The 22,878-nt window shown below is 33.5% G+C and overlaps 1 protein-coding gene and 1 pseudogene across 2 annotated transcripts; one reads left to right on the top strand and one right to left on the bottom strand.

Annotated features, from left to right (window-relative positions):
- Positions 1 to 1,800: 1,800 nt before the first annotated feature.
- On the top strand, positions 1,801 to 18,257 carry LOC145586331 (uncharacterized). 2 transcript variants are annotated; one of them, XM_081643122.1, is made up of 17 exons: positions 1,801 to 2,272; positions 2,564 to 2,728; positions 3,941 to 4,313; positions 4,405 to 4,630; positions 4,700 to 4,933; positions 5,016 to 5,131; positions 6,057 to 6,155; positions 6,265 to 6,352; positions 10,978 to 11,204; positions 12,239 to 12,423; positions 12,628 to 12,827; positions 15,358 to 15,690; positions 15,774 to 15,875; positions 16,081 to 16,378; positions 16,633 to 16,781; positions 16,881 to 17,165; positions 17,765 to 18,257. In XM_081643122.1, the coding sequence occupies exons 3-17, from the start codon at positions 4,015 to 4,017 to the stop codon at positions 17,978 to 17,980; spliced, it is 3,057 nt and encodes a 1,018-aa protein (XP_081499248.1). In that variant the 5' UTR covers positions 1,801 to 2,272; positions 2,564 to 2,728; positions 3,941 to 4,014; the 3' UTR covers positions 17,981 to 18,257. The 2 variants fall into 2 exon arrangements, with proteins under 2 accessions (XP_081499248.1, XP_081499249.1); XM_081643123.1 differs by lacking the exons at positions 1,801 to 2,272; positions 2,564 to 2,728; positions 3,941 to 4,313 and having other exon boundaries at positions 4,418 to 4,630; positions 4,732 to 4,933.
- On the bottom strand, positions 18,257 to 20,889 carry LOC145586332 (uncharacterized; annotated as a pseudogene).
- Between the last annotated feature and the right edge of the window lie 1,989 nt (positions 20,890 to 22,878).

Genomic DNA, 22,878 nt, shown 5'->3' with positions numbered 1-22,878 from the left:
GTTTTCTACCAAATACAATGCAGTTACTGCTCTTGCGGCTAAGCTTTATGCTGTGAGGGATGCTCTTGCTATGGCCGAGGCCTTTGAAGTTAAAAAAGTTGAGCTTTACACAGACTGTATTTCAATTAAAGTTATGTTGGGCACCATGAATTTCAATGCTCATCATCAATTGGCTGCTACTATTAATGACATTGCCACCAACATCAACAAGCTTGAAGATGTTGAAGTGGTTCACATTAGGAGGGATCTTAATGTTATAGCTCATAAGCTTGCTAAAGTAGGCAATGATATGAGCATAGGGCACAAGACCTATCTCACTACCCCTGATTGTGTCAAGGATATGTATGAGAGGGAGTTGGGACCTCTTGCTATTGCTGCTATTGTCTAGTTCTTCCATCCTCAGTTGGTTTAGATGTTTAGTATGTTATGTTCTAGGATGGAATAGGTTGTTTAATAGTTCTAGTTTTCTTTTGTGTTTTCGTCTGAACTCTAGTTTATGTCTCTTTGTTTGGTTCCCTTGGGCAACCTTCATCAATTTTCTTTGTAATATTTTTGATGTAAGGATTTCCTTCTATTATTAATATATTCCTATTTTGTGTTAAAAAAATAGTGCATTAACCATTTTAAACTCTATGTAATTGCTCAAGACAGTAAGACAGTAATGTATAGTTTACATTACACAGTAATTATATACATATACGAGTACATGTTTGTTTATTTCTTAAATACTACTCCTTCCTTTTCAAAATGATGTTCCTGCTTTGTAAATCGATGCAAATTTTTACCCATCTTTGACCGCAAATATCTTTAATCTCACACTAACAAAAATTATAAAAGTAAGATACTAATAATCTACTCACCAATACGAATCAAACTAGATCCCACATGACTATATTTGCTCTTATAGATTAAGAGAAATTTAGAAGATTCTCTCTTTTTTAAAAAAGTCAAAGATTCCAAACAAGAATATCATTGTGGAACGGAGGGAGTAATTTTCTAGATTCAATACTAATCAAGCAAAAATTGTACATGTACATAGTAATATTTACACCAATTATTATTTTATAAAGTAAAACGATTAAAAACCAACATTCATTAATCTTATCCTTTTGTTTCTCTAAGGGCCTGTTCGCCTTTACTGATCTGATCTGAACTGATTGGAGTTGAACTGAACTGAACAGAGCTTAAATGAATATTTTATGAGAGAAGGAAATTAGGAGCTGAACTAAACTGAATTAAACTGATTGGAGCTGAACTGAAATGAGCTGAAATTAAGTTGAAGTGAACAGATCCTAACTCATATGCCAATTCAAAGCAAATGCATGCTCAAAGTTTTTTTTTGATACTTGTTTTCCCTTTGTAGTAGGGGCGCCCATAATTAGGATTAAAACCGAAAATCTAATCAAACCTAAACCATCTAAATATCTTAACAAACGTACTAATTTATAATGATTTGAGGCAGTATCCGGACCAATAACTAATTTGTTTTCAAATAAAAGTCTTCAGCTTAGATTTTATGGTATAAAATAAAACAATAGCGTAAGTATTTAGCATTAATAGATTGAACCCAAAGTTTTGGTTGTTAGAGATATTTTTTGATGAACCCTTACAATACCATGTCTATAAAAACTACAAGAATAACATTTTCAACTCATCACAATACAAGTCCCACAAGAAAATCGTTTCTTCTTCATTAAGTGATCTCTTCTAGAGCAATTCAATGCTAAAATATGTTGTAGATCATAATTCAAGCCTTCAAAAAAGCTGACTAGTTACATTTTAAAAAACATAAAATTAGAAGATATCATTCAAAAATAAAAATAAAATTAAAAAATAAAACCATTGCAAGTTTAGAAATTGTCCAGAAAAAAAAAAAAGGTATTATAAAGGAAATCAACTTAGGCAAGACATCCGTTATTCCAATTTATAAAATTTGTAAAATATGCTTAAATTTGTAAAATATGCTTAAATTTACCTAAAAATCTCACTTGCAAATCTAACTAAACTACTTCTTCCTTTGTCCTCTTTTCTTCTTCTACTCTCTTTTCACATGGAAAAAAAATAAGCATTTTTGATTTGGGATTTTGAGTAAAAACAGAATATGCTCTTTTCTTGTTTTTTTGCAGACATTCTCAAATACCAAGTTGGTTTCTTTTCTTTGATTTATTCAAAAACATTTAAAAAAAAATTAAGAACACCCACCGCCATTTTTTTTTTTCTGTTTTATATACTTTTTCTTCATCCAATTCCAAGTGTTTCTCTCTGCATTGAGGTAATCATCTCTCCTATAATCTTGTTATTTCTATATTGGGTTAAGAATTTGATCATTTCATATGATAATTGCGTTATTTGTTATTCATTTTTGAAGTATCTTTGTTATGTGATTCTGGGTTTTTGCTGTTTTATTGGTGTGTATGAGAAATTTGGTGGGTACCCTTTTGTTTAAATTTGATTTGGGAGTATGATCATGAATCTGGGTATTTTAATTTTGATTTGGTTTGCGTTTTGTAACCCTAATTTGTGTTGAAACTGGGATTGAACTTTGGTATCTCAATTGGAATAGGTCATTAGAGAGTGTTTGTTTACAACAAAGAAGCTGAATCTATTGCTTTAGTGGTTTTTCACTTGTGCGCTACGTTGTGCACCCCTCCCTCCATTGAAGCGTACTCCAAATTCGCCATTGAAGCGGCCTGTGAGCTTTCTCTTAACCACTGAAGCAGCTTCTGAGGTAAGATGTATTTTCTTTTTTAAATCGTCTGTTATCAATTTGTTAATTTAATTATTTGTATAGTCAATTTACGGAATTTCTTAGGTGAATTACTGAACTATTGATTATAATAATTAAAAGATTATAATGAGAAATTTTGTTGAACTATTAGTAATTTAATGTGATTTTTTGAGCCTATTCTAGTAATTGAGTGAAATTTTGTTGCTAATGTGTTGTAGTTTTTTGTTTAGATAACCCTTTAATTGTTAGAACGGAATTATGAGAATGGAATTTCTCCCGGACCTAGAATGACCGCCCCTTCTGCCCTCTGGCTTAGGGGACTTCCTGGGGCTTAACGGGTATTAGAAGTGGAACATGCATTCACTTTGTTGCTGAACTTAAAAACAAATAGATTCCCTTAACAAGCTTTTCTTTTATGGATTTGTTTGCTGCATATGGGTATTATATACTCCCTCCGTTCCAATTGAAGTTAATTTTTAATAATTGCACTATTTGCACGGTATTTTTAGAGAGTGAAAAAGTAGAGCGGAAAAATTGGCAGGTGGGTGTAGGCCAACTTACAGGAAAATTTGCATAAAAATAGATTTAAAACTTTGTTGTATTATCTCAAAATGGAATAGTTTGCTTAAATCTTGGGACAAAGAGTATTTTATAGGGTCAAGCATTGTTTTTAGATGCAGTGTTTAACTGTCATATGTGCCAGTAGTGATGCCTTCACCTGAGTTGTCCTATTTTAGTAATAATGGAAATCCATTTTCAAGACTCTCTCTGATGGCCAAAGCTTAAAAATCCTCTCGTTCTCTCGCTTTAATAGACTGTAATTTAATGTTGTGATCAAATTTTGTTTACTGAAGATTACTTTGTATCACTATGTCTAAGTAAAATTGGAAACAGTGATCTCACATGATTAACTTTTAGTTATATCGTAGCAATATACATAAGTTAACATACTGTGCTTGTGGATGGCCATGGCATGACAATATGACATCTGGAATCGAAATATAGAAATTGGCAATTTAATGGTTGTTTTCTTTTCATTTAAGTGTAGTTTTCTTTTAATGGTTAAACATCCATTAATTATTATTTTCTTTTTGATTTTTAAATTCTTGTAAGCTGTGTTCAAGCATTTGTGGACATACTTCTTATGATTAACTCATTACTCAGCTCATTATCTTTTTATATATGAAAGCTTTGATATCTCAATTTGAATAGGTCATTTGAGAAAGTTGGTTCCACAAGAAAGAAGCTGAAGCTATTGTGCAAACAAGTGCTAGTTTTTATTGCAGATGGGCTCTAACAGGTCGGCTGCTGGATTACTGGATACAATTAGAATGGAAAACTTCAGGACTATACTGCCTCATAGTTATCCTTATCCACATGAACATTCCCGTCATGCCATCATCGCAGTTGTCCTGGGATGCCTTTTTTTCATATCATTTGATAATATGAATACTTTCATACAAGGGTTTGACAACAACATTAAGTGGTGGTCTATGTATCTTTGTTTGTTTGGATTTTTCTATTTTTTTTCATCACCATTCATTGGGAAGACAATTAAACCAAGTTATTCAAATTTTAGTAAATGGTAAGTAGTTTGTACATTCTGCAATTATCTTTTTTAGATGTTTGTTTTTTGTGTCCATAACTAATATTTAGTTCATTGTATGACTATACAGGTATATTGCCTGGATTTTTGTGGCAGCTGTATATCATCTCCCTAGTTTTCAATCAATGGGAGTTGATTTGAGGATGAACCTTTCTTTATTCATCACGATATATATATCCTCAATTTTGTTTCTTCTTGTTTTCCATCTTATTTTCTATGTGCTTTGGTACCTTGGTCTTGTTGCCCGTGTGGCTGGAAAGAGGCCAGAGTTCTGGACCATCCTTCAAAATTGTGCTGTAAGTTTGACAAACTCCTTGAATACATTGTATGCCTTTGGTTCTTTTTATAATTTGGATGATTTGCAGGTAATTAGTGTTGCTTGCTGTGTATTCTATAGTCACTGTGGAAATCAAGCTATCGTGAAAGAGAGAAAGAACTTCAGCTGGTTTCCCTTTTGGAAGAAGGAGGAGAGGAACACATGGCTGGCAAAGTTTTTGCAAATGAATGAATTCAAGGACCAAGTGTGCTCTTCTTGGTTTGCTCCTGTAGGCTCTGCAAGTGACTATCCTTTATTGTCAAAGTGGGTGATTTATGGTGAGGTATGTGATCAATATTTTAACTTTCTTGGTGAATACATATGTAAATTACAATAATTTTGGCCTAATCTTTTGTTCATGGCAGCTAGCCTGCAGTGGCACATGCGCAGAGTCACCTGATGAAATTTCCCCTATATATTCCTTATGGGCAACCTTTATAGGTCTATACATAGCTAATTATGTAGTTGAAAGGTCAACAGGGTGAGTTGCTACTCTCTCATTCCCTTTTTTGTGGCCAAGAATTCGTTTTACCTGTCCCATTTGTATTGTTGTTAATTGTAAATTTTATCACGTAATGTCTGAACATTTTTTTTTTTAATCTCAAATATATATATATGAAACTTGGGTTTAGTGCTGCGTGCTCTTAATTCGGAGAAACATTTATCTTTGCTATAGCAATATAAAGAATCTAACAGGCCTTTCATTCAAAGCTTTAAATTCCCTTTGTAATATGCAATACCCCAAATGAATTGGCTGTTGGCATTTGTGTGTGTGTGTGTGTGTGTGTGTGTGTGTGTGTGTGTGTGTCTGTTTATCTTTTTTTTTTTTTTCGCCTTTAGGGGAACTTTGCCAATTATTGCCTTTGGGAAAAACACTTTTGCCATTTATTACCTTTTTAGGAAATAAAAATAAAAATTACAACCTTTTCTTACCGTTAACATCGATAATGCTACCCTTATTGAGTGTTGTCTGGTTAGATCTGTGAAATTATTAAATTTCCAGGTTCCCGAATTTGAAATGTTTGTGATGAAAATAGCCATGAAAAGTTGGCCAAAGGTAGATTCGTTGACTGAAGAGGTTGTTATCTGCATAATTATTTTTACAAGACTACAAGTCACACAGTAATTCATCTAAAAAGCCCTATCTAGAATAGTGATTGGTATCGATCTAGCAGTTAGCATCAATCTTCTTACTTTGTGGTGCTTTCATTGAAAATTTATATCCATCCGCTGAAAATATCAGATATTATATATTTATATGCGGAACAACTAGTATAAGAAATGCATCATAGTATTTAGAATGGATGCTGATACATATATTTCTTTGCTAATGTTTGGTAAGTATTTTAGGATCTCTGATTTATTCATTCTTTAATATTTCTTCCTATTCTTTTGACTACAAACAGATGGGCTCTTACTCACCCTTTGTCATTGAAAGAATACGAGAAATTAAAGAAGAAGCAGATGAAGCCTGAGTTCCTGGATATGGTTCCTTGGTATTCTGGGTATTAGTCCTTGCCTCTATTTATTGTGTCACAGTTTATTGAATTCTCTCTCTCTTTTTTGGGGCTTTATGAACTTTATTTGACACAAGTTATAATTGCAATATTTCAGGACATCAGCTGATTTATTTAAAACTGTATTTGACCTTCTGGTGTCTGTAACGGTGTTTCTTGGGCGTTTTGACATGCGTATGATGCAGGTATATATTTTTTCCAAAACTTGATTCCTTAAATTTATGTTACAGCTTAATTTATAATTGTGCAAAGCCATTTGGGAAATTTATACTTTCCTTTTTCTTGCTTATACTACCTTTTTTTTTCTTGCTCACTTTTCGTTTATGGTTGGTTGGTTTTTTTTTTTTTTTTTTTTTTTTTTTTTTTTTTTTTGGGTTCTACTTACTTGATTTATTTCATTTTTGGTTACCTTTATATTTATTTGTGTGTATGCGTGTGTGTGAAACAATTATGTTCTGTTTTGGCAAGAAAAACTAGTTAGTGGCCATGCCCCACATCATTATAAATTTGAATTTTTTTTATTTTTTTTTTTATTTTTTTGAGGAAAAGATCATAATTTAATTAAAAAAAGGTTAATGTTCAATAATATTAATAAGGGAATGAAAAATCAATACTTTTTTTTTTTTTTTTCTATCGATAGGATGAGTCATATCGTCATTATTTTAGTAATTATACTAATAAATAATACTTTAAAACTACAGTTATATTACGTATGATTAAATGCACATATGAAAATGACTTAAATTTTTGGTAAAAGATATTGAGTAAATATTATGTAGTAACTTATAATGAAAGGAAATTCTCTTTGGTAACACTTAGGTTTTCAATTTTCTCTTTGGTAAATTGGAAAAAAACTTATTATCTCTAATAATCATAAGCTATCTATAGTTATTACTTATGACATTATTGATTAATTAGGTTTTCAATTTTCTCTTTGGTAAATTGGAAAAAAACTTATTATCTCTAATAATCATAAGCTATCTATAGTTATTACTTATGACTAGGAGTGCTAATCGAGTTGAGCAGCTCGTGAGCAACTCGAGATCAACTCGGTTAACGCTCGGTCAAAACTCGACTCGAAACGTTAACGAGCACGAGTCGAGCAAGCTATAACTCGACTCGATAAGCTCGCGAGCAGCTCGATAATATTTTATTATTAGAATATTTTATAAAAATTTATAAGAAAAGTAAAAAAAAAATTATAACATGGCATATAGAAAAAAAAATTATAACATTTATATAATGGAATAAGAAACTAAAATAAAATAATCCACTAATGCGTAATTTGTACTCCTACTGGACTTCCCTTCCAAAAAAAAAAAAAAAAAAAAACTCCTACTAGACTACTACTCCGTAATCACTAATCAGAGACTCAGAGTAGTTCTAAAAAAAACCCTAGACACTCCTCCTTTCATTCACAGCTGCTACTATACTCCTTCCTTAGATTTTTACTCTGTTTTTTCTCTTTCATTCTCAAATTTCTTAGATTTTTGCTCTTTTTTCTCTTTCATTCTCAAATATCTAATACTAAGTTCATAAAGGATATGAATTGAAGAAGGAAGAAGGGATCAAGATCAACTATCATACAATTTTTACAAGGAATAAGCTTTTGATATGGCAGCAACATTTTGTTACTCTCTTTTCTTGTAGATCTGTAGTTATTCTTGTAGTTTTATTAGATTATTGATAAAATTTATTCAAAAAATTGGACAATTTTCTTATTCTTGAGATATTAGAGGATTAATTTGGGCGTTTTTTCCGGTAAATCTAGCCGAATTTTACAATTAATTTGGGCATTTGTATGTGTGTGGAAAAGGATACATTTGATTTGGGTGTTTATAATTTTAGAGTTTTCAGTAGATCTAACCAAGTATAGTGAGCAGTCGAAGCTTAACGAGTCACGAGTCGAGTCGAGTCGAGCAACGAAAAAACTAAACGAGCACGAGTCGAGCAGCAGTTTAACGAGCTTAGCGAGTAACGAGCACGAGCCACGGTTTTCGATCACGAGTCGAGCACACCTTAGCTCGCGATCGACTCGCTCGATTAGCACCCCTACTTATGACATTATTGATTAATTTGTCATTGCCGGTAGCCCCCCCTCTGCGCCATCGGACGGAGACCCTTCTCCACCACTTTCTCTCTCCACCACATTCTCTCTCCTCCATTTTTCTTTCAACTGTTAATACCACTTAAGGTTCAAGATCCATGACTCGCAATCGGACTTATGGCGGTCGCTCTCCCATAGCATTCTCACCGTCAATGACTTGCTTCCTGAATCATTCGATGCTCCTACATTCACCGCTGATAGTATCTCCATCACCTTCCAATTTCGTCCCACAAGGTTATTCAATTTAAGGTTTTGGGTTTGGAGGGCGTGGCTCACGGTGGGGGGAAGAGGAGGGGCTCGTTTTGGGGTGGGGACGCCGGAGGGAGGATGGTGGATCGGGGTGTGTGGGGGTGGGGGACGCCGGAGGGAGGTGGCCTAGCGCAGGCGGGTGTCGGATGCCGGCAAGGAGCGGGGGGTTGGGCTGGTGGAGAGGGAGTGGGTATTGTTTTTTATTTTTCAAAAATTACTTCTAAAATAAATTATTTATTTAAAAGTTAAAAAAGTAACCATGGTTAATGATTTTTCATTGAAATAGTTATTATCTTTGGTAATCAATTGTCAATGTTATCAAAGATAATAAGTTTTTTTCCAATTCACCGGTGAGAAAATTGAAAAAGTGAGTGTTACCAAAAAGAATTTCCCAGATTTTAATTGAATGTGTAATGTACAACCTTAAAAAATATTACCTTTATTGTAAGAGATAAGGATAATTGAAACTTACTACCTTTATAGTTATAAAACTATAGATGAGAATTTTACGTTACGAAATCAAATAATAAATGATGTAATGTTATTATGTATAATTGTTTGATGATTATTGAATCTAGAATATTAATATCAAGGAATCACCATCGGCGTGATTAATTTCTTACTAATTAGATTTTATTTTATGTTATTAAGGAGTTAAGAAAAAAATTAAATAAGGACGTTATATAAATATGAAGAGTTTTCTATTAAATTAAACATTATTATAGAGAAGTTCGCACATGAAAAGTTTTTTAAGTAGGTTAAATATGATTAGTCTTCAGTCATGCATTCGTTTTTATAAGAAGGCTTAATGTAGCGCCATGTCATGCCAACATAAGGATGCCACATGTCATCGTAGCATGTAGTGACTTGGGTTTTGATAATATTATAGATAGATATATAAAATTGTATCTAATCTTGTAATTCTTGTGAAATTTAACACTCCTAAATAAATTCAATTATATCTATACTTTTGTCATTAAGACTTAACTCACTTAAGCATTCAAAAGTCTTTTGAATGAAATTCAAGAACTCTTAGGAAATTACTTTAACTTTACATTATGATGAGCATTAACCACGGAACAGTTTCTTTTCAAGATGCATGTACTTCTCCCTTTCTCCTTATCAATAACTTTTATTCTTCCTTTCTCTAACCCATGTGATACTTCTCTCAAGTGGATAGATCTTCACTTTCTCTTATCTCCAAAAACATAGAAAAAAAAAACCACTACATTTCTGATTCACCTTTAATCAATGAAATTTATCATTTTTCTGCTCTCCTAAAATCGTATGAAAGTGGCTAAAGGGACTTGTATTTTAAGGACAAAAGGAGTATTAATTTCAGAGGGGAGGAAGGAGATTGGGGATCTAGAAGGATATTTTAGGGATGATCATAGAGAAAAAAATCTGTGCAAGTCATGATGGGAATAATGAAAAACAAGAATGTTGCTTTGAGCAATATACACGTTGGTGAGATAGTTTGACCAAGGGTAGTTTTGCTGCTCATCTTTGACCTTTGCATGCTTGAAGAATAGTCGATTTCTAATGGCTGTCTTTCTAAAAGATCTCAGATTTTCTTGATGGAGCTGTTAAGCACTTTTCTTATATTCGACTATTTTATTTTATTTTATTTTTTTTTTACCAAATTGATAGGAATTATAAAATGTATTTAGTTGAGGAATGAATCCAACCTTGTATCTTTTACCTCTTTTCCAATCACTTATAAATATCCGTGCTTGTATCCCTTGTAATCCTTTTCCCCATTTTCACCTTCATTGAAAGATTCAAAGTTTTAAAGAAGTAAAAAGCTTTGCTTGGACAATTAAATTAGTTTGGTTTTGCACTAATGAAGAGTTGCACCATGATAAGATTTTTTTCATTAATTTTTTTTCACATGTGATGAGAGGCTTGCATCCGAGCTGACCTTTTATTGTTGGAGATTTTTTTTTCCTGGGATTTTGGAGAAGAGCGGATTTTCTTACATTATGTGATTATTTATAAGTTTGTGGAAGATAAAGAAATGTAAGTTACGGAGGTTGGCGTGCATGTTGTACTTTGCTTTTATGGCCTTTTTTTTAAAGAAAAATTTGGGTATTATAATGGCCAAAACGTGCAGTCTGGTACAATTTTGTTAGCTGGGAGGAGATAGGGAAGCCCAAATCTCAAGGATCACTCACTATTCAAACTAGAAGTCTAGAACATCCCCACAAAGTAACCACCACATTTCCCTACCTACATTGTTGAAGTGATAAGAAACAGACTCCTACAGTCCTACCTCATGGTTGGGAGGTAGGAGCTTTACTATTGAGATCCCACTTAGGCACTTAATTCTCTTTTGGTTGTGGACAATAGAATAGTGTTGCCTTTTATAATCTAAACATGCTAATTATTTATTTATTATATGTAACAAATTTACTATAATTATTTTTGTTGCTTAACTTAAGTTTCAATGATCAGGCAGCAATGAACACTGCTCAAGAGACAGAGCAAGGGGATCCTTTTTATGATCATTTCAAAGAAAAGGATGACTTTTGGTTCGATTTCATGGCAGATACTGGTGATGGGGGGAACTCTTCATATTCTGTTGCACGATTACTTGCTCAACCTAATTTATATCTGAAAGATGACGACTCTGTACGAGCTCTTCCACGTGGAAATTTACTCCTCATTGGAGGAGATCTCGCGTAAGCTCATGTCTCTGCATGTGTTATTTGATATCTGTCCATATAGTAAGCTATACAAAATTGGCTCTTGTACTTCCTTGATATGTTATGGGTATATGTGACTAGAAGCTATATAAACATATTTGGTGGTAAAGGGTGTTTTGTCATGGTTTCATTCAATATAAGAAATATATTGTGTGAGAACATTTTAAGTGAGAGTACACAATGTGGTGGGATGAGAAAACTCATGAATGAACTCAGAGATGATTACATCTAACTTAATCTTCTTCTCACTTGGCAATAATCCAAAGCAGAAATGACCTGGTTCATGTGTTTAATTTTTTTTTCATTAGCCTAATTAGGTTTTTGAGTGAAAGTAGCAATCTGATTAGTGAATACAGCAAGTAGAGTGTATTGTCTTTCTGCGTAGTTGCCTCTTGCCATTGGCCCAACCCTAGCTTTTCTCAACAAGCACCTACAATAACCAACCTGACAATGACTTGAACTGTAGCTTGCCTGGCTTGAACTTGACTAGATGAGTTGTTCTTGTTCTCATACAAGCATACATCAATGACCCACAGCGGAGATGATCCGATTCTGCTCATTGTTTCTGAGAAAAACTAGCACATCTTATTAGATTAGAGTGTATTATCTAGAATGTAGCCAACTTATTCATTCAATGCCTGCTACTAAATCCTTTTAGTCTGCATTATTGGTGCAAATTAAATTTGTAGTGTGATTGGACTACATACACACATCTGCTCATTTGCAAAAAATTCATGCATATCATCATTTTTTATCTGATGGCTTTTTCCTTTCTTTACATCCTTTGCTTATGAACTGATTTAATGCAGTGGTAGTCGTTCCATATTTGGCAAGACGCTGAACACTTTATACATTCATTCTCTCTACCTGCTTTTCACTCGAACCTCTTCATCACCATGCCTATACCTTTTCTAGACAGATCCACATCTAATTATTCTTTTTATGAGTAATTTGGTGCAATTTGACATAACTAAGGGATGTTAATTACAATTTTAACTTGTTTGCTGTAGGTACCCCAACCCATCTGAATTCACATATGAGAGCCGCTTCTTTCGCCCCTTTGAATACGCACTCCAGCCTCCTTTCTGGTATAAAGAAGAGCATATAGCTGTAAAGAAGCCAGAACTACCCTGTGATGTGTCTGATTTGAAACATTATGATGGACCTCAATGTTTCATTATCCCTGGAAATCATGGTTTGTGCTGACTTCTCTTAGAAACTACGTATTTTGACGGATAAGAAAGCTAGGTGTTTTATTTATTTATTTTATTATAATCTAGATTACTTGTAGTTTTTTTTGGTGCAATATCATTCCAAGTCTTCTTCATATTCTGATATAAATTAATGGCTATGGCAACTTGGCAAGTAGGATGATTTTGTCCTTTTTTATTACTCACAGATTGGTTTGATGGCCTCAACACCTTTATGAGATACATATGCCATAAGAGTTGGTTTGGGGGTTGGCTTATGCCTCAGAAGAAGAGTTACTTTGCTTTGCAGCTTCCTAAAGGATGGTGGGTATTTGGTCTTGATTTAGCACTCCATGGTGATATTGATGTTTATCAGTTTAAGTTCTTTTCAGAACTAATAAAGGATAAGGTACCTATCTGCTATTTTGGTTTATATTTATGTGTATTTTATCTGGGACCTTTTAGTTTGCAACTCTGATGTTTTGACTTACTTTTCATGTACATGATGGAAATCAGGGAAATACTTTCTTAAAGATAATTATTATATGACTTCTTTAATATGAATGTTTTTGCTGATGACTTCAAATTGCTGAGATTCTTGAGAAAGTGCGCATTACATGCGTGATTAATGCAGGTTAAAGAGCATTTGATTTACATGTATTGTTCCCGTCCTCATATATGTGTGGTTTCTAAATGAGTTTGGTGTAAATAAGAAAGGGTTGAGTAGTTAGTTGCTTTCTAGATAGCTGTATAAGGCTGTGTGCCTATGTGTCACGAGATGAGCACAGAAATGTGTGACGTTTACCCCTCCTTTTGAGGCTTGATCTAGGCTAGCACATGACAAACTTCATATAAGCAAAAAACTCTCTTTATGGCTTTTAGAGACCTCTTATGAGCACGACTAGCAGACGACACATTACTTTAGCCACTTTTGTACAACATAAGTGACATGTCTTTAACACACTCACCTAACCTACCAGCACAATGCATCCCCTTTCTTCGCACCAAAACTCGAACCATGAATCCTCTTTGACACCTTGCTTCACCATTTTTCAGTGCCTCGTCCTTTCTTGATCGCTCAACATGTATTCTTAAATTAGGATCCACCATGTACGTATTCATCGTCAAGAGGTGGTCCCTCCCCATGGTTAGTGCACCAACCACAATGATTTGATCATTTGATGCCACGCCAAGTATTGAATTTTTAGACGCCCTTTATACCTATGCCAAACCAGGTTGTGGCGTCTTCCTTTGCGTTAGTGTGTCACAATTCAAGATGGCGGTCCTTTATGATGTTGAATGTGAATGAAATCTCGTCCTCTTGAAACAATGGCGGACCCACCTTTGTGCAAGGTGGATCATGTGACCTAACAAAAAAATAAAAAATAAAATTTAAAGTTAAAATTAAAAAAAAACAATACACGTTGATGTGAGTGTGATTGTGAGTTGTAACGAGAAAGAAACAAATTGACAAAAAATGAGGCTCCACTTTTCCTCTCTTCGAATAAGTTAATTGTGAAGTATGTGAACAACTCACAAGGGCTATAACCAACTCCTACCGCATTGCCGTCTGAATTCCGCCCCTTTAGCAGCCGCACTCCAGCTGTCCAGCGACAGCCGCACCTCTCAATTTCAGTTAACTCATCTTCAATTTGAATTTACAGTTTTCAATTTGTTTTTCTCCATGAGTTTTTAGCTTGATTTTGTGCTTAAATTGGTTGTTTATGTTGTTTAATCAATCAAATTAGTGTAAATGTTGCTTGAAATTGATGATTTGTTATTTAATCTATCAAATTAGGGTGTTATGGTTTTCTGTTTATTTTTTGAATTGATGATTTTGCATTTTTTTTTTTTGAATTTATATTATAATGGGCTAGTGAAATTGATGATTTGTTATTTAATCTATCAAATTAGTGTGTTAGGGTTGTTGATTTTAATTTTTTGGAATTGAATATTTTACATTTTTTATTTTTTTGTATATTTTGAAATTGATATTATAATGGGATAGTGAATTATTGAAGTTTGTATATATTGTGGTAGTGAAGTATTATTTTGCCTTGAATTTGTGTACTTTACTACCTCATATAGCTAAACCTTGGCAGTTAAAATATACAAATTCAAGGCGAAATAATTCTTCACTGCCACAATATATCAAACTTCAGTACTTCACTATCCCATTAGAATATCAGTTTCAAAATTAAAAAAAAAAAAAAAATACAAAATGCAAAATATTCAATTCCAAAAAAAAAAAAAAAAATTAAAAAAAAATAAATAAAATCAGAAACCCTGTCTCCCTAATTTGATAGATTAAATAACAAATCATCAATTAAAAAAAAAAAGAAATAGATTTGCAAAATTATCAATTCCAAAAAATAATCAGAAAACCCTAACTCCCTAATTTGATACATTAATAACAAATCATCAATTTAGGCAACATCCACACTAATTTGATGGATTAAATAACATGAACAACTAATTTAAGCACAAAATCAATTTAAAAGCTCACGGAGAATAACTAATTGAAAACTTTAAATTCAATATTTAAATATGAAAATTGAAAATGAGTTAACTGAAATTGAAAATGAGTTAGCTTGTCTGGAACTGGAGAGCTGGAATGCAGCGGCTGCTAGTCAGGCGGCAGCCGGCGTTAATGTGTGTCTGCGGTAGGAGAGGGTTGTGGTCCTTGTGTGTTGTTCACAATTGACTTATTCGAAGAGAGGAGCCTCATTTTTTGTCAGCTTGTATTCTTACATGATATCTTTACTGGTGCTTTTTTATGCAAGCTATAGATATTGAGCTTTAAGTTGAGTGCATAACTAGTTATGGAAAGCCATTAGTTTATGGCACTATAATTGCCCATAGTTATTTAAATTTTTATTCTTTGATTTTGATAGAAAGTATCTAGTACCACTTTTCTGAAGTATCTTTACTTGGTTTAGGTTGAAGAAAATGATAATGTAATTATCATGACACATGAACCAAATTGGCTTCTCGATTGGTATTGGAATCATTCTTCTGGAAAGAATGTGGCACATCTAATCCGTGACCATCTAAAAGGAAGGTGCAAGCTCCGTATAGCTGGTGATTTGCATCATTATATGCGTCATTCCTATGTCCCATCTGATAAACCTGTTTATGTGCATCACCTCCTTGTAAATGGCTGTGGTGGGGCTTTTTTGCATCCCACCCACACGTTCAGTAATTTTAGAAAATTTTATGGTACACTGTATGAAATGAAAGCTGCATATCCTTCATATGAAGATTCAAGCAAGGTAAGACTGAACTTTTAGAGACCATTTTTTCTTGTTATTGACTCATAACTACTCTAAGCTGTCTACTTGCCACACTTTGGCAGATAGCTTTAGGAAATATATTGAAGTTCAGAAAGAAGAATTGGCAATTTGACTTCATTGGTGGAATCATCTATTTTGTTCTAGCCTTTTCTATGTTCCCACAGGTAACTATTACCATCTATTACTTACACACGACATGATGAATTGAATGATTTCTACCTCTATATTTCAAACTTCTTCTTTGGGTTGAATTCTCCTACAAACTTACAGTATAAGCTGTATAACTAGGCTGCCTGCTTTCCACATTGTATATATTTGTCTAGTGAACTTCTAGAGTCTTGGTTTGACTACTGTATTATTCTTATATAGTGTCAGCTCAATCATATCTTGCGAGAAGATTCCTATTCTGGTCATCTGAGAAGTTTCTTTTCCACTGTGCTGGATTTATTATCGTATGTGCTGGAACACTCTTACGTGTCTTTCATAGGGACTATGATGTTGTTAATAACAGCAATATCTTTTGTCCCAACAAAATTCTCACGTAAGAGGCGGGTAGTCATAGGAATCCTCCATGTATCAGCACATGTGTTTTCTGCTCTGATCTTAATGTTGCTGCTGGAGCTGGGTGTTGAGATGTGTATTCGGCATCAGCTGCTGGCAACCTCTGGTAGGTTTATTCTTATTGGTTCCTATGATACTTTTATTTTTGCAGTGTAAAGTAAAATGTTCCTACTTTTTTTTTTTTTAGTAACTTTTTGAAATGCACAATAATATAAGATGTTCAGCAGGGGACTTTTTTTTGCTCAGCCTTGAGTCATAAGATGGTCTAGCTGTGGTGTGGTTAATATGCCGCAATTGGCTCTCCTGTGCTGATTTTAAAAGCCGGGTTATGTTTTATGCATTGAATTGCATTCCTTTCAGGCTATCACACTTTATACGAGTGGTATAGACAAATGGAGAGAGAGCACTTTCCTGACCCAACTGGCCTTCGAGCACGTATTGAACAATGGACTTTTGGGCTTTATCCTGCATGCATCAAGTATTTAATGTTTGCCTTTGATGTCCCTGAGGTACATAGTTTTGGATAATCGAATACAATTGTCACTCTCTTTCTTTTGCTTTGTTCTTTTTATTTTGTATACCTAGTCTAAAACTGTGGGGAAAAATAGGTCATGGCTGTCACAAGGAACAACATCTGCAAGATTGGGATGCAGTCACTGTCTAGAGGCTATGCTGTAATATATTATGCCTCTGTTTTCCTCTATTACTGGGTATTCTCTACCCCAATTGTGTCTTTGGTATTTGGAAGTTACTTGTATGTTTGCATCAATTGGCTTCACATCCATTTTGATGAAGCCTTCTCCTCCTTGCGTATTGCAAATTACAAGTCATTTACTCGCTTCCACATCGACCGTAATGGTGACTTGGAAGTCTTTACCCTAGCTGTTGATAAGGTACGCAGCGTAATGTTTCATCCTATTTTTGACAACTTCTATTTTTGCCTGTAATTTTACTGCATTGTGGCTTGGGAGAGATTATTTTTAGATGCCTAATTATAAGTTACTGTATACAAAAAGGTCATATAGGCATATAGAAAACGTAGCATCAGTAAATATTGTTTCTGCTGAATTGATTAGCAGAGAATTGGTGGTTAGTATGAGATGTTGCTAAACTGGTTGTCAAAGAGAGGTGTATAAAAGGTCATCGTAAATTTTACATGTATTTGTAATTTTGTTGAAACTTATGTCAAGGGAAATCCTTGCTTTACCTGTTGACAGCTACGCCTTTCAACTTATAAAACCTGATTTATTCCTGCAAGTCCAATCCTCTAAATTTTCTATGATACACTTCAAAATAGCAAATTATCTGGCCAAACATCTTAATGTACGTAGAAACTCCTAATCTTGTCCAGATTGTAGTTTGTCACATAAGGTCTTAAAATTGTCACTGGAGGCACGCTTTTGACTTCCAGTCAATTATATACTGTGCTCTCAGTCTTTTGCTATCCTAGACAGTATAGACCTAAGAATTGTTCTTTGCTTTCATTATACAGGTTCCAAAGACATGGAAGTTGGATCCGAAATGGGATGGGGAGCCAAAACAACCCCATCAGCTAAACCACTATCGAAAGCACCCCAGCAAATGGACTGCCACTATTAAACACCAAGATCCATTATCCACGGTTAGGATTGTAGACCAATTTGTTATCCGCAAGACTGAAAACAGTGACATGATCAGTAATGGACCAGTACAGATCCAAGACCCGTAGGACAATTAGTAACATATGTAGATTTTATGCTTAAATAGTTGCTTAGCATAATTTACAGGTAAATAGTTAGGAGGCGGGGGAGGGTGTCAGAAATAGATGATTCTCCCCCCTCCCCCCACCCTTTTTGTATATATATGTTTTCTGGTTAATTTGAAAGCTCGAAAATATTAACTACTGTATTTACACGATTATCAGATGTAGTTTTGCTAGAAATGAAATCATTGTCTTGTTTGAACTGCTTGTTACTCTGTCATTTCAAAGTAAAACTGCAAAATTTGTAGCAGAATGTAACAAGGATGCTATATGTAATGTATCAGGTAGCTAATTACAATTGCTCTCCCTTCAGAGATTGTAAAAAACTTGCACCTATTTCCTTTTGTGGACAAAATATGGCGAAAGGGTGAATATACATTATCAGCAAATACATTTTAACTTATCTTTATCTATAATCAGCATGAAGGAACCTCTCATATGATGTCTTCTTAAGTATGCTTTCTAACTCATCCCAGTTCTCGACTTGGTTTGCCATTGGCCCTCTGTGTATTTTCACTTGTCGGCTTGTCAGGTTTCTGTAAGGTACGCTGAGAAACTCTTGGACTTCCTGCAATTTCTGCTGTAATTTATGTTTGGATTGAGAAATCAGTTAATACATTTGATCTGAAATATATCTCTGGATGAAATTCTCATGGTTTTGAAGAAGAGAAACTCACTATACGGTTGGATATTAGATCTTCATAGTAGAGCACGATGTGTCGTGTGCTGTTGAAGGACTCCAAAGCCTGAGCTATGATTGCTTCTTCCTGTTTTAGTTAAGGTTTAATTTCTGTGGCATTTATTTTCGGCTTGTAACTTGCCAATACTTGAGCCTGTGATATCATTGAACCAAAGAGGAGAAAAGAAAATATGAGTCAGTAACTTGGGTAATGTAAACCCTTTTTAAAGATGATTTTTAAGATTATACAAAATATTTAGTGTATGCTAATCACTAAAAAAAAAAAAAGAAAAAACCTTGCTTAAAAAGAGCCCTTGTTGATTTAACACAGTTGTGGTATACTGGTATGCTACTTTCCCTGTTTTATTGCAACATACACATACTATTTGCTTTAGTGATTAGGGCAGGGTATGTTTCATTTTTTTTTTCTTTTTTTTTTTCTTTTTTTTTTTTAACTTACAAACTTATTATAGACAAAATGCGTTCAGACAATCTAAAATAAGGTAAAATAATATAATTTCAGACAAAATAAGTTAAAACAAATAGTCTCAAGCACCAAAATCTTTCCTTTTGCTACCAAATGAAAATAGAGTAATGAAATAAGGACCTCAACAGACGAATGGACATGAGATTTATGAGTTCTATTGAGCAGCTTAGTACTTTTGTCATAAGAATTTGCCAATACAGATATCATTCTTCTCAGTAAATTTCTTCTGAACAAAAATATTGCAGAAACACCTTTCTGGTTGAAATACTTCACTATTTCTTCTTGGTTCTCCATCAAACCCTGAAACCAAAGCCAAATGATTTTGTAAATAAAAACAACCATGAAACATATACCAACTCCCAAGCCGAAAAATTGCTACCACAGTCGGGTTTTAGTTGTCATGCTGCAAAGTTTAAACTACACAATCAACGTGACTTCGAGTATTAATTTTCATATCATTTTTCTCAATATTACCTGATTGAGCATCCACTTAAGTCCAACAGCAGCTGAGCACTCATTCTTTGAAGCACTATTGAACCAATCCAAATTGTAGACTTGATCTAAATTTTTCAGTATCATTGACACCATTGTTTCTTCTCTCTCTTACTGAAAATATTTCACCATTTGAGCTTACGTTTATGTGGCTGTTCAACATTGTATCAAACCATCCGCTACCTGATCTCTGCATTGATAAGATTGCGAATGGCCGGACTGGATTGCATTCACATTCTTCCCTGTGGTATCACATATGAATCACTATCATTTAGACATTGTAGAGCATAATTATGTAGCTTAAATCCCAAAAAAATGAATAGTTTTCTTGGTTTAACCATAAAAAAGATATGCACATATAATTAAAGTCATATTAAGGCTTACATCAAAGTACTGACTTGTTCAAACCTTTTTACTTAATTGACAATCTAGTTGAATGTACTTAGTTTGAAGTATTTAGTTTGAAGCACGTTAGAGATTATTTGAATTGTTATTACCAATTGTTCCTTACCATTTTGCTCATTAGAAGCTAGCAGTAATTAATTATCTTATCAAGGAACCAATTCAACCAAAAGCTTAACTTGATGGTTGAGGTTTCAGAATTATATTTATCTTCTATCACATCAAGCTATTTATAATCTAAATACCACTATACGAGACACTTTCAAAGAAAAATAATACGAGTACGTTCTAAAATCATATTGGAGGTTGAGGAACCAATAAACACGCTTTAAAAAAAAAAAATCCCAAAAAAGGGGTAAAAAAAAAAAAAAAAAAAGAATATAATCTTTATTGGTGTAAGAAGAGAAATTGTGAAATCACCTGCTAAAAGTAAGAGGCTTAGGGTAATGTATGTAGTGAAATTCTGATGAACTACTTTGACATTGCAGAAAGTTGACTTGAAAATTGTTACTTTTGATGAATTTGGAGGTTGTGGTTATTATTGTAGGAGTTTTTACTACATTAAAACAACCTGTTAAACCAATGTATACCCCACAAACCATAATAATCACTAACACTCCCATTCTCATTAGTAATGGTGATCTTTTCCCTCCTTTTATCACCCATTTTTCCTGTCATATACATCACATACATCAGAACAAAACACATAACTATCCGAATTCAAAAGTCGTGCATGTTGGTCGTGTAAATTTATACCGTCAATGTGACAACTAAATCTAGACAGACAGAAAGTAGCTAGTTCATTACATGAGAGCGAAAAATGTAACATTAACAAGTTTGAAAATTTACCTTGCCAAAGATGCCATTCTCTTGAGCCCTCTTCATTTGAATGAAGATATTAACACTAATGTAATTATGTTATCAAAAAATGAATTAAAAGAAGAATGAAAGCTATTATATAAGCTGTTTATTTTGGATAAAAGTGTTTAAAAAAGCGCCGGCAATTGCACGCTTTCTTTTATAATTGTAGTCAGCTTATCTGTTTTTTGCCATTTTTTTTTTTTAGTATTTTTGCATTAAATTAATTAACTAAGCATCTGTGATCTCTACATCTGCCTACTTTGCTTAGACATGGTCAACTCTGACTCAAATAAACTGAAGTTATTGGGTATTAAATCAATTAGGATTAATCAGTTTCTTAAAGATAATGATTAACCACCAAGTTTATGACTTTCATCGATCTAATCTTATATCGGATTATGCTATATTTTCCCATCGGATAATCTTTTGTTAAAGATAGAGGTTGAAAAATAAGAAGCATTACAAATTGTTGAGTTAGATTTCAATTTATCTTTAAGGTTGTCTCTATGCAGACAATTTTCCAATTTATATATCTTATAATAGATGCGATATCTTATTAGCGTCGAAAGATTAGGTTTAAACTACTAGCCTCAAACCAAATGTATCATTACCTTTATAATCATGGGAAAAATGTCCAACAATTTCCTTAATTAGTGAAGTTTTGTCAATTAACATTTTTGTAATTAAATTGAAAAAATATAAAAACTACTTATTTTGTGTTTGGGAATTTGAGTAGTCTTATGGAAAAATTAATTTTATAATTTTCAAACATCAAATAGATGAAATCACATATTTTTAACATAAAAAATGAACAACTTGTAAAACGAATCTTTTAAGGATTATAGAAAATGACATAGGCTCGTACTTCTTTTAAGGTTGAATTGCGTCATTGATGAATCATATTAAGAATAAGACAAACTAAAATATGTACTAATTACGATTTAATAGATGTTTTAATGTACTAAATTTGTTACTGACAAGAAGCTTTGATACATGAAACCACATGACTATTTTTCCTTTGAACATTGTTTCCGGAATTCAAGTTATCCAACCAAGGCCTAAGCTACAACAAGACCCTAAATTGTCTCGTCTTTCGACCAAACCAAGCAACGTATTGAGCACTTCGAAAACAAGAAAATGAGGAAATTTGCGAGGGAGCCCCGGTTAATTTTTATAATAACCAAAATCGTTTATTTAGTGACATTTCTGTAAATAAATCAACAAAATATCTCGTAATAATGGTATTTTCATAAATAAATCAACATCTATGAGACCCGCATTTAATAAAAATTAATGACTTATTTACAGAAATATCACTAGATAAAAAAAAATTATTTTATCAAGAAAATCAACTTGTATTTTCTCGAAATTTACTTACTTTACATTTGTAATAGAAATTATCGCTATATGTCGTAACGCCAAACTTTAGTTATTACTCTATCCATCTCGTAATAAAGCAAAAAGGTTGTATATAGGTGTGGTTTGTGTGGAGCCTATATACACAAGCACTTTTAGCAATATAATTGGTTTGCGTAGCGGGTCATATGGAATCGCATTTTAAAAAAGTAAAAAGAAATTTAAAATTCAAATCATAAATGGGCCTTTTTTAGATTGTGCTAGTATCAAAATGGAAATGGTGCAATATATAAAACAAAATGCTTGTTTCTCATTTGGAAAAATTGTTGTTAATAATACAAAATTTGAGCGATTGTTTTTAAACAATACAATTTTTTATTTAAAAAAAAAAAACCAACTCCCAACCAGTAGCCCATGCCCAACCCCCTCCCCAGCGCGCACCCCTGCCCCTTCGAACATCAGCACACACCCAACCCCTTCCCCTTCCCCTGGCGAACACCACGACGGCAACACGAAAGAAAGGGGCCGGGTTTGGGTATGGGGTAAGGGTACAACGACAATTTTTTAAGCTAGAGAAGGGAAGGGGGT

Source organism: Chenopodium album, chromosome 16 (genome assembly GCF_948465745.1).
Source record: "Chenopodium album chromosome 16, dcCheAlbu1.1, whole genome shotgun sequence".
NCBI classification, from domain to species: Eukaryota; Viridiplantae; Streptophyta; class Magnoliopsida; order Caryophyllales; family Amaranthaceae; genus Chenopodium; species Chenopodium album.
Note: the sequence above shows the minus strand (reverse complement) of the source record. Positions and strands in the feature narration are given on the sequence as shown.

Coding starts and splice junctions, on each gene's coding strand:
- LOC145586331 (XM_081643122.1), top strand. CDS start 4,015: ATGGGCTCTAACAGGTCGGCTGCTGGATTACTGGATACAATTAGAATG. Junction 11,205..12,238: donor CTCATTGGAGGAGATCTCGC/GTAAGCTCATGT, acceptor TGTTTGCTGTAG/GTACCCCAACCCATCTGAAT. Junction 16,379..16,632: donor TCAGCTGCTGGCAACCTCTG/GTAGGTTTATTC, acceptor CATTCCTTTCAG/GCTATCACACTTTATACGAG.